The 17,530-nt window shown below is 43.9% G+C and overlaps 1 protein-coding gene across 1 annotated transcript in view; it reads right to left on the reverse strand.

Annotated features, from left to right (window-relative positions):
- The window catches only part of POLR3A (RNA polymerase III subunit A), a 60,541-nt gene extending 48,044 nt beyond the window's left edge, over window positions 1–12,497 (reverse strand). The window contains exons 1-8 of the mRNA XM_036264938.1: window positions 12,345–12,497; window positions 9,145–9,280; window positions 8,739–8,876; window positions 8,110–8,281; window positions 7,421–7,575; window positions 1,655–1,894; window positions 1,371–1,533; window positions 1,056–1,192 (exon numbers count right to left, since the gene is read on the reverse strand). Of these exons, the coding sequence (XP_036120831.1) occupies window positions 1,056–1,192; window positions 1,371–1,533; window positions 1,655–1,894; window positions 7,421–7,575; window positions 8,110–8,281; window positions 8,739–8,876; window positions 9,145–9,280; window positions 12,345–12,388 (1,185 nt within the window). The 5' untranslated portion in view covers window positions 12,389–12,497. The remainder of the gene's footprint in view (window positions 1–1,055; window positions 1,193–1,370; window positions 1,534–1,654; window positions 1,895–7,420; window positions 7,576–8,109; window positions 8,282–8,738; window positions 8,877–9,144; window positions 9,281–12,344) is intronic.
- Between the last annotated feature and the right edge of the window lie 5,033 nt (window positions 12,498–17,530).

Consider the following 17,530-nt stretch of genomic DNA (forward strand, 5'->3'; position numbering starts at 1 on the left):
ACTATTAGATTATACTTCTTATACTTCTATCAGTTGTTCACTATACTGAATTGTGACTCAATCTTTACTTTCTGTGTGGTTCTGGGAAGAAGAGCAGCAGTGTCCTGGCGCATCCTGGTGCCGAGGGTCTTGAGTATAATGACAATGACCTGGCACACAGGGGCATAGGTTCCCGTCTGAACTTGGTCACGCACTCACTGGATGACATGGCCAAGCCCTTCACTGGCCTTTGGTATCCCCATCAGAAAAATCAGTGGGCTAGACTTATCCGTGAGAACATCCAGCACACACTGTGATCCTAAAAACAGGTCGCAACTACCTCTGCGATGCTTTACCATGGGCTTCTACGGTTTCAAAGCTGTGACACCAGCACAGAGGCTCTGGTCTGCATCGCTGGGTCCCACAATCTCTGGACGAGTCTCCTAGAACACCATCTCAGAACAGGAAACTCTGGGTCATCAGCAATGCAACTGAGGACACTTGACACAAGTTTTATCGGAACCACCTATGATCTGGGCTAAAAATGAATCTCAAAGGCAAAGCCAATTAATATCCTCTTGTTACTAGGCCTTGTACATCTCAGTTAAAAAAAAAAGGTACTGTATATTTTACACTCCTGATGAGTGTGAATTGAGGGTGAAGTGGTGCAGTCTTGCCGGTTATGCATCAATAGCCTTAAAATATTCAATACCTGACTCAGTGATTCTAAGGTTTCAAAAATAAAAATCCATCTCAAGATAGTTACTTTACATCATGAGGTATGAAGCAATACAGAAAGATGTCAAAGATGATGGTTGGAAAAATGGTTGCAAAATAGTATATTTAACATATTTATGAGTACATACACAGTTTTGGTTGTACATGCTGTAGATATTACATATGGTGATAGATGTATAAAACATGAAACAAACTGGAAAGATACACATACTAACACACAACAAACTGTGGGTTGGGGGGTTACTGGGGATCTTCCACTGTCTTGTTGTTTGGAATCTTAAAATATATTATAAAAGACTGGATTAAAACAAAGAATCAAGCAGCTGAATGGTACTTACTTTCTCAGGAAAAGTTAGAATTTTGGCCACATGAACTGGCACAGCTACCTCATCAATCCGGAGGTTGGGGTCAGGTGAGATGACTGTTCTACCAGAAAAATCCACTCTCTTTCCTGAGAGATTGCCTCTAAATCGACCTAAATAAATAAAAATGTGTCACAGGCCCCCATGGCACAAAGTGTGCCATGTGGGGGCAATATGAGCAGAAAAACAAAGGAAAGTCTGTGATCTCCAATTAGACAAGCTGGGCATGCATTCGAAAACAAACAAACGAAGGCAGTCGACTGTCTCCCACACATTTTGTTGACAGCATACCCTGTTTTCCCTTTAGGCGCTGGACAAAACCCCTGGTCCACTTCTTGGGCGCCATGTTCAGGGGAATGCCGGAGAGCTCACTGTTGATGTAGAGGGCGCACTGCAGCTGCAAGAAGTCCCAGTCTTCCATGATCATCTGGGTCTTAGCTCCTGATATCCGATGCTAAAAATCAGCAGAGGATGAAAAGAAACCAGCCCTGTCAATTTGACTTCCTTAATCACAAGGATTTGCATAGATAAACTCTAAAACTTAGGGCTTACCAGTGCTAATGGGAAGCACTGACCTTTTTAATGACGTCATTTAGGAAAATGATTTCTGTCAGTTTCATTGTCAGATCATCTTCATTGGTGCCAGACTTCAAATCACTTACAACGGAGGGTCTGATACACAAGGGGGGCACTAAAAGTCGCGTGAGAATCAAATCGGAGGGTTTTCCAGCTTCTGGGTTCATCAGAAGAAGAGGAACATCTTCAGCTGGGATTTGCTTAAATAAATTCAGAACTACTAAGGGATTCAAGTTTTCCTGTGGAATGAAAAGACGTATGTTGATTTTTCATGTCTTGGGCAAGGGCTGACTTCTCCATGCTCTCTAGCCTATTCACCACTTAGAATGAGTATTAATTGATGACAGAGATTTCTGTTAATATGCTATGTTGCGTGAGCCCTTAAAATATGCACGCCTCTTATTCTCATTATTTAAACCAACAATTCCAAGTCTCATGATTTAAAAAATTAACACAAAGATTCAGCTACAAGGATGTTCACTAAAGCTGTTCACTAAAGTAGTGAAGTTGGAAACTGCCTGAAAGGTTACTGTCTAGATAAAATAATGGTACATCCATAGATGGAAAACTACGAAGCCATTAAACAAAACACGACCTGCCTTGAAAGGTCCTCACAAACGGTACATGTGTATAATGTGACCTCATTCAGGATGGCCATCTATGCAGAAAAGAGGAGATGGAAAGTTACAAGGCTTTAACAGTGCTGTCTTTCAGTGAGTGGAATTATAATCGTTTTGCATCTATTTTTACATTTAAATGTTCTGCAGTGAACTTATATCGGTCTGTATTAACTTCATTTAATAGAAGTGCCATGCTGTAATAATTTACTCATAAAAACTAGGCAAATTATCGAGGTATTCAAAGATCAAAGGTAAGAATGGTCAGCTTTGTCTTGTTGCTGCTTATTCATTTCTCTTGGGACCAAAGATCGTGTGACTGCGAACATATGCTACAAGCAAGGAACAGAGTTAAGAAAGAAATGTCTGAATGGCACTGCCCTTAGAACAGTGCCGCAAGAAAGAGTTGTGTGGTCCCATCCTGGAGGAAATGGCAGTGAGATTGGGGAGAAGGGAGATTTTCCAATCCCCATCTTGCCCAGAAAAGAATTCCCTTGCTCAGTTTTCCTGTCTCCTAGCAATGGGCACCTCACTACCACCGGAAGCAGTTAAGGAGGAGGATCTAAAATCGCGTTCTAGGAAGGGGATGAAGGCCAGCCATCACCTGCAGTACCAGTCAGTGCCAGGCAAGAACATCAAGGGAGGGCGGGAGGACTGGCAAGAGCCTGGAAACCATTTCTCTGCAAGAGCAGCTACTCCGAGAATGATTAACAACGGCTCCTAAGAGGCACTGGAGGAGGCTGGTGCCTTCTTCTGTTAGCACCAGGAAGCAGAAATCAGGGACCCATGCAAAGATAGCAGAGAAGGACTCAGTTTTTGTTTTTTTTTATCCTCACCCGAGGACATTTTTCCATTTTTTGTTCAGATAGAGTGGGGAGGGAGAAAGAGAGAAACATTGATGTGAAAGGGACACATCGAGTGGCTGCCACCCGCACAACCCAACCAGGGCCGGGGACAAACTGCAACTGAGGTATGTGCCCTTAGCGGGAACCGAACCCGGGTCTCTGTGGACTGCAGGCCGACGCTCTACTGCTGAGCCAAACCAGCCAGGGCAAGGACTCAGTTTTGTACAGGGTACAATAACCTAGCAGCTAGAACTCTGGTGATTAAGTGTGGGCTGCTTCGGATGGTAGTGAGGGAACATGGCTAGAAGGATGTCAGCCGGAGCAGACTGTCACTCAGTGTGCCAGGGACGTTGGGAATACATTTTTTACTTGGGGGAAGATAAGACTGATGGCATCTTGGAGGGACTTTGGTCTGCAGGTCTACCAACCCCGGGATTTGCATTAAAATTGGGAGTGGATATACATTAGTCTCCCAGGGATAGAGTCCAGAGGTTCTGTTCAATTCCCAAATGAGTGCATAACCCAGACTCAACCACACTGTGCTGCCCTAAAGGCATGGGGTTCCACATTCCTGAAAAGTAAGTGAACTAGGACGATCTAATGATCTCAGAGGCCCTGCTATGCTCCAAGCACCATGACTGGCATCAAACACGACCTCAGAAAAATGCATCTTTTTACAAATCAAGCTTAAGCAGAAGAAACCTCCAAAAATACAAGACAGGGCGTAAGCGTTATACAAGGCACAGAAAATGTACACATGGCTGAGGCAAGGCTGAGACCTCAAGGGGATCCAGACAGCAGAGGAGGCAGCATGGAAGCAGCGAAGGGATGGGGATTCGGGTGATGGGGGGGGGGGGGAGGTTTCACTAAACTGAAGAGACACTATGCGTCTCAGCACACAGCAGAGGTGGGAGGAAACTTCACCTGTCTTCATCATGACTGTCACTATAGGAATGTTTGTAGCAGTGATAACTACCACTGCAACTGGGTGACATGCTCTGAGCACTTGCTAAGTGCCAGGCACTGTGCTAAGCACTTGATCTGGAATTAATCCTCACAAAAGCCCTAAAGCAGATATTCTTGTAATCCGTGTTTTACAGTTGATGAAACTGAGGTCCAGGTTGGGTCATGTGTCTAAGGTCAGAGAAGAGGTAAGTGGTGAAGCTGGGCTCTACTCTCAGGTCTGTCTGACCCCAAAGTCAAAATCTGAAATCACTACCATAAACCACCTCTAGGGAGGTTGGAGTTGGAGAATGTCCCAAGAGCCCAGCTTAATACACTAGACAAATGACTCTTAATAGAGGAAGTTACCTTCTAGGCCAAGTCATTGAGCAGACTTTCCCAAACGAGATGCCCCTGGTCCTAGAGGAGAATCACTGCTGCTGTGGAGAGTGCCAGAGTCCTCGGCAAGCAGGACAGTGGCCAAGGTTCTGGGCAGAGAGCCAGCAGGGGAAAAAAAGTGCTGATGACATGTCAGGGACGCTAAGCTGAGAGTGGCAGTGACTACAGAGGGGATGCAAGTAAGGCTGCTCCCAGAAAACCCAGGAGCCCTCATGCGAGCAGACCGAGGCTGCTTGCCAGCCCCTGACAGCTGTCTACATGGCCACCAGCCTGGAGAGTGCCCCCGTCATGCTGAAGGACACGATCAACTTGACTTCCTCTGCAGTGGCTTCATTCTAATTACTTAAAGATATCTCCACCTGAATGAATCATTGTTGCCCCCTCCCCATTTCCAGAACAACTCCTTCCCCGATGTCCACACTTGGGCACACCCTCACCTCTGATCACTCTCTCTCACATCCATCTCTACAGTGGCTGGTCATCCATTCCTGTCCATTCTTACTGTATATGATGACTCTGGCCTCTAGCTCCACTATCACTACCCAGGTTCAGGGTTGGTTTTCTCCCTTTTTTTCCAATTCAAAGCATAATTTATACACAGTAAGTTGTACAAATCTTAGAGATTTTAACCTTTACATGCATACACCTGCATGCACATACAGCACCATTCAGATCAACATCTAGAGTATTTCCATCTCTCCAGAAAGCACCCTGATGCTCCTTGTCCAGGCAGTGCCCTGCCCTCATCCCAGGGTAATGGCTCTCCTGACATCTATTACCACAGAGCAGTCCAGCCTGTTCTTGGACTTGATCTAAATAGAACCATATGCTATGCACTCTTTTGTATACAGCTTCTTTCTCCCAGCAGGATTCTGAGTCAGCCAGGTTTGTGTCAGAAGTTCATTTCTTTCATTGCAGGATATCCAATTGTGCAGCTCTGTGACAATTTGTTTATCCTCCTGTTGACAGGCATTTGGAATGATTCCAATTTTGGCTTTTACTAAAATGGTTGTAGTAAACATTTTTGTAAAAATATTTTTGTGCACATACATACGCACTCATTTCTTTTTAGTATATACCTAAAAGCAAAATTGCCAGGTCATATGGTAAGTTGTAAGAAATTGCCAAACTGTTGTTCAGTGGTAGTAACATTTACACTTCCACCATCATGAGTGCCAGTTGCTACAGATCCTTCCCTAAACTTGGTTTTCAGTTTTACATTTTAATTTTTCTGGGAGGGTACGGGTATACAGTTTTAATTAGCATTTCCCTGATGACCAATAACACTGAGCAACTTTTCATTTATTATTGGTCATCTGAATATACCCTTTTATGAAGTGCCAATTCAAGTATTGCTCCCACCTTTTAAAATCAGGTGTTTTTTTTCCTTAGTGATTTGTAAAAACTGTTCCCTATGTTCTGGCTATGAGAGTCTTTTGTTAGATTATGAATTGTGACTGTTTCTCCCAGTTGATGATCTGCCTTTTCCCTTTTGTCGTGGTGTCTTTTAAAAAGCAGCCAAATTCTTCTAAACTTTCGCCATTTATTCATTGTGTCCCTCCCTGTTCAAACCTTCACTGGCCCGCATGCCCCGAGCAAGAGGTCCCTGCGAAGCGGCCTCAGTTGGCTGTCTGGGGCCTGCGGGCCAATTGTCTTGGCAGAGTGCTAGCTCTCACTCTGTCATCCTGGGCAATGCTGTCTCAGCTGAAGATTAAGTACAGGGTGGGGCAAAAGCAGGTTTACAGTTGTTTATATGGAAAATAAGACAATAATAAGTAAATAACAATACAAGAACAAACCGTGTTTCCGTACTCAAAGCCGCAAGGCTTCTTTTGCCCCACCCTGCACGAGCTAATCCATCTAAAGAACTTGGAACAGGGCCTGTGTGGAATAGCAGTCACTAAATGCGAGATGCTTTTCTATCACGTTCTGGTCTTTCAGAGCCTCAGCTTCAGAATGAGCCTAGACACTGTCACCTGGACATCCCGGGCTCACTGTCCATTACTCTTTAAATCCTACTGACAGCCTGGCCAGTGTGGCTCACTGGTTGAGCATCAACCCATGCACCAAGGGGTTGTTGGTTCGATTCCCAGTCAGGGCACATGCCCAGGTTGTGGGCCAAATCCCCAGTGGGGGGCATGCAGGAGGCAGCCAATCAATGTTCTCTCTCCATCTCTCCCTCCCTCTCCCTTCCTCTCTCTTTAAAATCAATCAAGAAAAAATATTTAATAAATAAATAAATAAACCTTACTGACATTAAGAAACCAGATAAAACCACATCTTTCCCTATAGTTTTCCCTAACCAAATCCAAGGTGACATTTTCTTTTTGATTTCCCACTGAACTTACTGTCCTTGGCATTCTTGTGACAGCATGGAGGCCTATGATATTAGTTATCTTTCACAGATTAATGGCTATTGACATATCTAAACTGTGGGATCCTTGAGAACAGACCCGGTACGTCGCAGTTCCTGATGCTCCACCACAGGTCTGATAGAGTCTGATACTCAGTACCCACTCACCTAATTTGTTAGTTTCATATGGTATCAATTCTAGACAGTACTATGTGAATTAAGAACTAATCAAACTCAGAGCAAGGTGAAAACAACACACTTCATATAGTTCTGTTGGTTAAGTTTGTGCCAATTAAAGTACAGCAATGCGAATCACCTACAATTTCTTATGTCTTGTTATCTACACGAGAAATAGTTTATGCACTATGTAATCTTTTACAATAAAGATGTACCATGTTACCTGGACAGCTGAAAACTTGTTAGTTACAAGGCTAGGCCACATTTAACTTAGTGCTCACAGGAAGTATTCCTGGAGATCTAACTTCATTGGACTTCTCATTTTGGAAGGTGTATATATCAGAGGGTGGAGAGACACAGTGCCTGTAAGACCTGGAGGGGGAGGGGGAGGAGGGGAGGCAGGAAGAGGGTGGACCCGCATATCAGGCTCACCTGTGCCCTCCCTAGCAGGGGCTCCACTTCTTTGTTATGTTCAATGGCAGTTTCAAAAGACTGAAGGAAATTTGATACAATAGGATCTACCACTTTTTTGTTGGTCTTGTATTTCTCATGAATTATCTTCAGTAATCCACATTTCTTCACAGTACCTACAAGAATTTATTTATCGAGGTTAAATCAATTAGGTTCTTGATTAGGCTGGCCTGAGGCTGCAGCCTGGTAAATGTTAACAACGTTGCTAAAATTGCTACAGCAATGAAAGATGAAAGGTGCACCCTGGCCGCGTGGCTCGGTTGGAGCATCATCCTGTACACAGAATGGTTGCAGGTTTGATTTGTGGTCAGGGCACATGTCTAGGTTGCAGCTACAATCCCCAAGGGGGTGTGTACGAGAGGCAACTGATTGATGTCTCTAATATAGATGTTTCTCTGTCTCTCTAAAAGTCAATTAAAAATAAAACAAAACAAAACAAAAACAGGACCAAAACATCCTTGAGTGAGAAATAAAAAAAAAAAAAAAAAAGATAGGAGGTGCATTTCCTAACTGTGCATCAATTGCTGGGTTCTATAGCCTGATTTGCAAAAAAAAAAAAAAAAGTTGACTTGTAACACTGCATAAAATAAGCTAAACAGAAAAGAATGAATGAAAAGGGTTATTGCAAACCTCTCCTGCATTCTGCTCACCATTAAAAGCGCCACAGTGATGGCAGATGTTTTTCTTTCGGCATTTATCAGAGATTTTCTTCTTCAGTCCTCGCTTCTGGAGGTAGGTCAGGCTAGGCCTCTTCAGATAATCCAGAAACTGCTTCTTTTCCTCCTGGGACAGCATGATATGGCAGCAAGTTTTGCAGATCATCTTTTAAAGATTAAAACAGATAAAAGGATAAGAGGATGAAACAACTATTTTCTTTTTAAAATGGCACCCACCCCCTTGCCCAGGTCACTCAACTAAGTGAGCACATGCACGGAGTTAATGAAGATCTGCACAGAAAGGCAGCCTGCGTTCATGAGAATGCTAGCCAGTCCCAGCTGGCTGGGAGGACTTCTAGCTTTTTTCTCTGTGTTTTCTGTATCACATGAATTATTATTTTATTATTTTCTTTCACAATGTTTATCTACCAGCCACTCAAGGAAATTCAACCAATAAAGAATCCTTAAACAATTTAATTTATTGAAGATAAAATATTATGTGTTTAGTATAAAAATTTCCCATAGATGTGTCTCCCTCCTCTCACAATTCTCTAAGCTCACTCCAATGTCCCTAATCGGTAACTCCCAAGTTCATGCCTGGGGTAGGAACACGCACAGCTTACCTGTAAGATGCCTATGACTGCTCGGAAGTAGCCCACATGAAAGCATGGCAGTTCCAGGTCAATGTATCCGTAGTGACCCAGACAGTCAGCCAAGTTTTTCCCGCAGGTTTCACAAGGACGGTCCTTTTCACTCGTACCCTTCGGATAAAAGCACACCCAATAATCAATGAAGACTACCAGACAGCAAAGTGGAGACCAGTCCTCACAAGTGGCCAAGTGACTCAGAACCAGAATCTCCTGGGAAGCTAAAGTGTATTCCCACCCAAATGACCAAGGGCTGGAGTCCCTGCGATGTGCAGGGGAACAGGGTGGCTGGAAAGAAGTCCTTATTTCTATCAATCTGGTAAGTGGCCAGTTTCATTAGCAAGTCAAAACACATGGAACCGAGCAGGGGCAGAGGTCTTACCATCCTATGGTCAAGCACCCCATACAGCAAGGGGGCGTGGTTGTTGTCCTGGCTGTACAGGTTTTTACTCACAACCTGGATGTGCGCCTGTTGGCGCATCTCCTCAGGCGACTTCATCCCGAAACAGATGTGGCTTCTGACAAGAAACAAGGAAGCAATTACATCAAAACCACTTACAAAAATGGTGATTACCTATGTAACCCACCATAACCAGCCATATCCTTCCAATTCTCTCTAGGCTATGCTACCCCATTATTTTCAAACCTCTCATTTTTTCCTTCATCCTGCTGGAACTGTTCCCACTCTATCAAATGAAATGGTGCTCACTAAGGTCACCAGGTCCACCTGCTTGCTGCTAAATCTATAAGAATATTCTCATTTTACCTAGCTGCAGCATTAGCAGTTATTGCCTCCCTGCCCCCTTATCTTGAAATACTGTCTTCTCATGGCTTTGGTGACACCATATTCCCTGAGTTTTCTTCCCTTCTCTGGCTGTTGCTTTTGTGGTCTCTTCTTCTATTGTCATCTCTTAAATATTGGCCTCTCTCTCCACCTGGGGTTATAACCCTCATCCTCTTTTTTTTTCATTCTATACATTCCTCCTGAATGACTGTGACAATACTTGAGTATATGCTGATGTCTGTCTAATCTTGTTCTGTAGGCCAGCTACTTTTTTCAGCTGGAGACCATATAGACACCTCTTCTGTACAGCTACACTTGGATATCCCACAGGCGCCTCGACATCTATAACAGAACCCAATATTTTCTCTCCTAAATCTGTTCCTCCCTTCACCCCCCCCCCCCCAAATTAGGTGTTTACAATGTGCCAGGCACCATCTTGAGGGGCTGAGAACACAGATTAGATAAAACAGACAAGGTCCTTGCCAACATGGAGCTCACAGTTCGGGGTGGGCAAGACAGATAATAAGCTGATACATGCAGAGAATAAAAATGATGTGAAGTGGTAGAGTGTGAGGAGCCTACTTTATGTTGCGTGGTCAGAAAGTCTCTCTGTAAAATTGATTTTTAAGCTGAATTTTTTTTTTTTTTTAATCCTCACCCGAGGACATTTTTCCATTTTTTGTTCAGATAGAGCTGGAGGGAGGGAGGGAGGGGGAGGGGGAGAGAGAGAGAGAAAGAGAGAGAGAGAGAGAGAGAGACATCGATATGAAGGGACACATCGAGTGGCTGCCACCCGCACGACCAACCAGGGCCGGGGACAAACTGCAACCGAGGTACATGCCCTTAGCGGGAACCAAACCCGGGTCTCTCTGTACCGCAGGCCGACGCTCCAACCGCTGAGCCAAACCAGCCAGGGCTTAAGCCGAATTTTTAACAAGAAGGAACCAGCAATTAGATGACCGGTGGTTGAGCATTTGAAATACAGCATAAATAAGGCAAGGGTCTTAAGACCAGAACAAGCTTGGCATTTTCTTTCTTTCTTTTTTATAAAGGTGTTTTTTTTTTGTTTTTTTATTTATTGACTGAGAGACAGAGAGAGAGAAATTGATTTGTTGTTCCACTACTTTACGCATTCATTGGTTGATTCTTGTATGTGCCCTGATGAGGGATCGAACCCGCAATTTTGGTGTAACAGGATGATGCTCTAATCAACTGAGCTACCCGGCCAGGCAAGCTTGGCATTTTCAAGGAACCAAATGAAAGCTGTATACTAGAGCATAGTAAGCTAATGGTACAAGATCAGCGAGGTGTGCAGGGACCAGGTCATGTAGGGCTCAGGAACTATGGTAGGGAATTTAAATATTAGTGCAATAGAAAGCTGCTAGATTTTATTTTTATTTTATTTATTTATAAAATGTTATTGATTTTTTTTTAGGGAGAGATAGAAACATCGTGAGAGAGAAACATTCATCGGCTGCCTCCTGCACGCCCCTCACTGGGGATGGAGCCTACAAGAGGGACATGTGCCCTGACCAGAATTGAACTGGGACCTCTCGGTGCATGGGACCTTGCTCATGGCACTGAGCCACACTGGCTGGGTGCTGCTAGATTTTAAACTGAACTGGCAGGGATGTGATCTGCATCTTAATAGAGTCACTTGGGTTGCTTTGTGAGAACAGATTACATCTCAATACAGGGGGAGGTTGGGGTGGTTGTGAGAGGCCAGGACAGATTTGGAGAGACAGCCTGGGAAGATTCATCCAGGCAAGGCACATGTTCCCCATTTCAGTGAATGGCAACCATCTACACAGCTGCACAAGCAAGAAATTCTGTGTGTCATCTAATTTCTCCCTTACCTGATACCAACTGTATACCCGACACCCCTTTGGAATCCACTTCTCTCCAACGCCTGCCACTCTGGTGCAGGCCGTCCTCACCCTCTGCCTGAATTCCTGCAGTGGCCCCCAAGGTCTCCCTCTTATTCCGTCCTCTCGAATCAAGAGATCTTTCCCACAACTCTGATCAAGCCACTTCCCTGCTTAATGAAAACCCTTCAAAGGCCCCTCACTGCTTGCAAGCTGACTCTGGAACACAGCTTCGCGTCTCCTGTTTCCTTCTCATCTCCCACTCTCCCTCCAGCAGGCTCCTGGAAAGCTGTTTGGTCTGTTTCCTTCTGCCTGAACCCCTTTCACAGTCTTAATGAGTGTGGGAGCTCCAAGGCTCTCACTGGGCCTCGCGCAGTTGCTTCTTCAGTAGACGTCTGCTGCCAGAACGAGGGGTTTCATTTTCCTACCGGGGGCTCTAGGAGGGGCCATGGCCTCATCAGTAAGCTCTGAGGAAGGCCCCGAACAGCGGCCTCCCTCCCGGAAGGCTATTCCTGCCCGGTGGTTCAGCCCTCCAGTGCCAAGGCCGTCCTCTGGCCAGCAACCCTGCCTCCCGGCCTGTCACGTGCTCTGCAGCCAAGTCCCTGCCCCCGGGGGCTCCCCACGCCGCAGTGGCGAGACTCGCGGGAAGAAAGGGGTCCTCGTCCGACCCCGGGGGAACTGGAGCTTCGGCCCCCCGGGTGGGCGTCGCCACGCCCACGCCACGGGCCGCCCTCGCCCAGGGACCCCCGGCGGCGGTGCCCGGCGCTGAAACGCTCTCTGCGCGACCGACATCCCTGGCCCTACCCTGGCAGTCCCGACCTTTGCCCACACCTCCCACCTGGCCCTCGCCTGAACCCCCCGGACTGGGGCCCTGACCTCGGAGCCCTCTGCCCCTCCTTTCCCAGCCCTCTGGCCGGTCTTGCTCCGGCTTACATTTTCTTGGCCACATCCGTCTCCCGGAACTGCTCCTTCACCATGGTGACGCTGCCGGGTACCCCTCGAGACTCGGGGAGCTGGACGAGAAAAACGATGTTCCTACACCTCCGGGGAGGACTTCTCGACTCGTTACTGACACATTCGCGGCATCCTCTCGGCCACCGTAAAGCGCCCCGCGTAACGTTTCCGCTTCCGCTACTCGCCGAGCGTCTGTCAAGAGAGGCTCCGGGCAGGCCGATGGTCAGTCCCGCTTACACTCCCATCTTGTGGCGCCTCCTTGAAATTGCATCAAGGCCGGTCCTGCATTTTCAAAATCCCATTTCTCCCTCATCTGAAACCTGCAGAGAAACTACAACGCATTGCCTCTGGTCTTTTGGACAACCAGAGAGCCAAAAATTGCATAAAATCAAAGTCGTTATCAACGTTAATACCATCTTAATTAAAGCCTCTAATTGTTTAAGAGAGTTGGAGGCTAAAATGAACCATCCCAAGGAACAGAGGGCACCATCTGGACGACCAACAAAATAAATAAGGCAGAAAACATGGCTGTGCATACGCCTTCAATTCACAAAGTTAATTTGAAAAATAACAACAACAATTAAATTCATGTTCTTGATTACAAAAACAGAAGCTGAAAATGTCCATTTAGAGTGAAAAGTAAGCCACGATGAGCTAGGGAAACAAGATGAAGAGAGAATAGGAAAGAAAGATTGCTCATGTATTGAAATAAATTGCTTGCCTCCAGCCTGTGACAATCTGTGGGAGGTGACCCTAATGTGACATCCTAGTACAGGAGACTAGCAAGGAAAGCACATCAACATAAGACTCGGTGCTACAGAAACTAAAATTTATTTACTATTTTGAGACACTCTAAACAGAATCCAGTAAAGTAGATCAACAACCTTTGAATTTTATGAAGGGATACTATCTAAATTTCAGACTCCACAAATCCTTACTAATAAAACAATAATGTTGCAGATAAAAAACAAAGTAAACCAGATTTTCCTAACCTATTTTAGCAGGTAATCACTTATTATATCTTTGAAGTAATGTTGACAATAGTATACCAACAAGATCTTATGAGTGACTAGAGGTCAAGAGCAAAGGTTCTGGAACCACAGTGCCTCCAAGTTGTGTGACTTAGGGAAAATTACTTAACCTTATTGTGTTTTAGTTATTTATCCATTTATAAAAGAGGTAAGTAATAGGTACCCTATTTCTTAGAGTTGGTGAAAAGGTTAAGTGGCATAATGAAGGTAAAAGTAGTTAGAATGCAACCAGGTATATAGCAATCTCTCAATGAATATTAACTCTTCTTATGAAGCATGTAGGAAAGCTGCCCTCAAAGCCTGTGTCCCGGTCTCTGGTCCACACTAACCTTTGGGAAGCTCTTTCCTAGTGTCTCATATTCTTTGACACTCATATTCTTTGATCTTTACATGTCTCTTATACGTTGAACAACTAAATTTCTGGATCAAACAAGTACTCATTAAAAGCTCAATTTTGTAAGAACTAAGATTTGTCACAGTGATCAGACAAGAAGAAAAAATACAAGACATCGAAATCAGAAAGGAGGAAGTGAAACGCTTTATTCGCAGATAACGTGACATTGTACATAGAATCCCTAAAGACTACACCAAAAAAACCCACTAGATTTAATAAATGGCCTGGCCGGTGTGGCTCAGTGGCTGAGCGTCAACCCATGTTCCAAGAGGTCACTGGTTTGATTCCTGGTCGGGGCACATGCCCAGGTTGCGGTACCAATCCCCAGTGGGAGGCATTCAGGAGGCAACCAATCGATGTTCTCTCTCATCGATGTTTCTCTCTCTCTCAAATCAATAAAGAAAAATAAAATAAATGTATTAGGAAAAGTAGTAGGATAAAAATTAATATCCAGAAATTGATGGCATTTTTTATACATCAATAATGAACACTCAGAAAGAGAAACTTAAAAGAAAATACCATTTACCATTGCAACAAAAAAATTAAGATAACTAGGAATAGACTTAACCAAGGAGATAAAAGACCTGTTTTCAGGAAACTACAGGACACTGAAAAAAGAAACAGAGGAAGATATAAAAAAAATGGAAGCATATACCATGTTCATGGACTGGAAGCATCAACATCACTAAAATGTCCATACTTCCCAAAGCAATCTATTGATTCAATGCAATCCCTATTAAAACACCACGGGCATATTTCACAGATCTAGAACAGTATACTCCAAAAGTTTATATGGAACCAAAAAGACACTGAATAGCTGTAGCAACCTTGAAAAGAACAATGAAGTTGGAAGGATCACAATATTGGATATTAGATTAAACTTCAAAACCATTGTAATAAAAACAGCCTGGTGCTGATGCAAGAACAGGCATATAGATCAATGGTACAGAGAAGAGAACCCAGAAATCGACCCAAGCCATTATGCTCAATTCATATTTGACAAAGGAGGCAAGAGCATACAATGCAGTAAAGACAGTCTCTTCAATAAATGGTGCTGAAGCCCTGGCCGGTTTGGCTCAGCGGTTAGAGCACTGGCCTGCGGTCCAGAGAGACCCGGGTTCGGTTCCCGCTAAGGGCATGTACCTGGGTTGCAGTTTGTCCCCGGCCCTGGTTGGTTGTGCGGGTGGCAGCCACTCGATGTGTTCCTTTCATGTCGATGTTTCTCTCTCTCTCTCTGTTCCTCTCTCTCCCTCCCACTCTACCTGAACAAAAAATGGAAAAATGTCCTCGGGTGAGGATAAAAAACAAACAAACAAACAAAAAAATAAAAATAAAAATAAATGGTGCTGAAAAACATTGGACAGGTACATGCAAAAAAGTGAAACTAGACCTCCAACTTATACCATACACAAGAATAAACTCAAAATGGATACAAGACTTAAATGTAAGTCATGAAACCATAAAAATCCTCAAAGAAAATGTAGGCAGCAAAATCTCAGACATCTCATGTAGCAGAATTTTCACCAATATATAGCCTGGGGCAAGAGAAACAAAGGAAAAAATTAATAAATGGGACTATATCCAACTAAAAAGCTTCTGCACAGTTGCCCTGGCCAGTTTGGCTCAGCAGTTAGAGTGTTGGTGTCGGCCCGCAGACCAGAGAGTCCTGAGTTCGGTTCCCGCTAAGGGCATGTACCTCGGTTGCAGTTTGTCCCTGGCCCCAGCTGGGGTTGTGTGGGTGGCAACCCATCGATGTGTCTCTCTCACATCGATGTTTCTCTCTCTTTCTTCCTCCCTTTCTCCCTCCTGCTCTGCCTGAAGATAAATGCAGAAATGTCCTCAGGTAGGATTAAAAACAAACAAACAAACAAAACCTTCTGCAGAGCAAAAGAAACCGGCATCCAAATGTAAGGGGAACCCCCTTCTTTGGGAGAACATATTTGCCAATGATATAACAGATAAGGGGTTAATTTCCAAAATATATAAAGTACTCATACAACTCAACAAAAAGAAGCCAAATAATCCAGTTAAAAGGGCAGAGGACCTAAATAAACACTTCTACAAAGAGGACATACAAATGTCCAAGAGACATATGAAAATATGCTCAGTGTCACTAATCATCAGAGCGATGCAAATTAGAACTATTATGAGATATCACCTCACACCTGTCAGAATGGCTGCTATCAACAAGTCCTCAAACAACAAGTGCTGGTGAGGTTGTGGAGAAAAGGGTACTCTAGCACACTGCTGGTAGGAATGCAAACTGATGCAGCCACTATGGAAAACAATGTGGTATTTCCTAAAAAAGTTAAAAACCAAACTGCCATTTGACCCAGTGATCCCACTTGTATGAATATATACTGAGAAGCCTGAAACACCAATCAAAATCATAGCAGCACTATTTATAATTGCTAAGATCTGGAACAGCCCAAGTGCTCCTCAGTAGATTAGTGGATAAAAAAGCTGTGGTACATTTACACAATGGAATACTATGCAGCTGTAAAAAAAGAAAGATTTCTTACCCTTTGAGACTGCATGGAATGACCTGGAGAGTATTTTGCTAAGCAAAATAAACCAGTCAGAGAAAGACAAGTATCACATGATCTCACTTATTTGTGGAATCTAATGAACAAAATAAACTGAGGAACGAAATAGATTCAGAGCCATGGAAGTAGAGAGCAGACTGACAAATGTCAGAGGGAAGGGGGGTGAGGGGTGGGAAGAGACACACCAAAGAACTTTTTTGCATATGTGCATAACCAATGGACACAGACAATAGTGAAGTGAAGGCATGGTGGGGGGGTGGGAGAAGAGAGGAGGGGGGGTTAATGGTACATCTGTAACACTTTCAACAATAGATAAATAATAAAAAAGGAACTAACATTTGAAGAAAAAGATTATTCATTTTTCATAAGAAAATCAACAGAGAATCTGAGAAAAATACTAATTAGCAACAAATCAAAACAGTCAGCTGGTGCATTTGGAATAACAATGGTTCTGAGTCAGCGTTTCTGCATTCTTTAGTTGTAAAAATGAGCAGACTGATCAATAGGGACTCTTACTATGTCTTCCAGCTTGATCAACTTCTAACTCAGCTGGAGGTAATTTTTAAACATTATTTTTATTTTCCAAATGTTATTTTTCAATTACAGTTGACATCAAATATTATTTTATATTAGTTTCAGGTGTACAGCATAGTGGTTAAACAATAGTATACATAGTGCTCCCCCCAGATATTTCCAGTACCCAACTGGCACCATACATAGTTATCACACTATTATTGACTATTCCCTATGCCTTACATCCCTTGACTTTTTTTGTAACTACCAATTTGTACTTCTTAACCCCTTCACCTCTTACCCAGTCTCCCAACCTCCTCCCCTCTGGCAACCACTAATCTGCTTTCTGGGTCTATGAGTCTATTTCAAGTTTGTTTGCTTATTAGACTCCACATATAAATTAAATATGGTATTTGTCTTTAAACTGTAATTCATTTTACAGAAATTTTAAGTAGGAACAATTCAGACACGTAATGAAATGAACTGTAAAATTGAACACGTGTTTACGTAAACCTAGTCAGCCCAGAACTGTCCCATCTCCCAATTGGCCAGTCCACAATTCTGGGGTGTGGCCAAAGATAGATGAGGCGGTGCCTTAGGCACTTTCAATCCGGCATTGGCGTGGTCAACCTCACGGTCTGGCCACACCCCTACGCCGGCGCCGCCCGGGGTCCTTCTCTG

Source organism: Molossus molossus, unplaced genomic scaffold (assembly GCF_014108415.1).
Source record: "Molossus molossus isolate mMolMol1 unplaced genomic scaffold, mMolMol1.p scaffold_m16_p_17, whole genome shotgun sequence".
NCBI classification, from domain to species: Eukaryota; Metazoa; Chordata; class Mammalia; order Chiroptera; family Molossidae; genus Molossus; species Molossus molossus.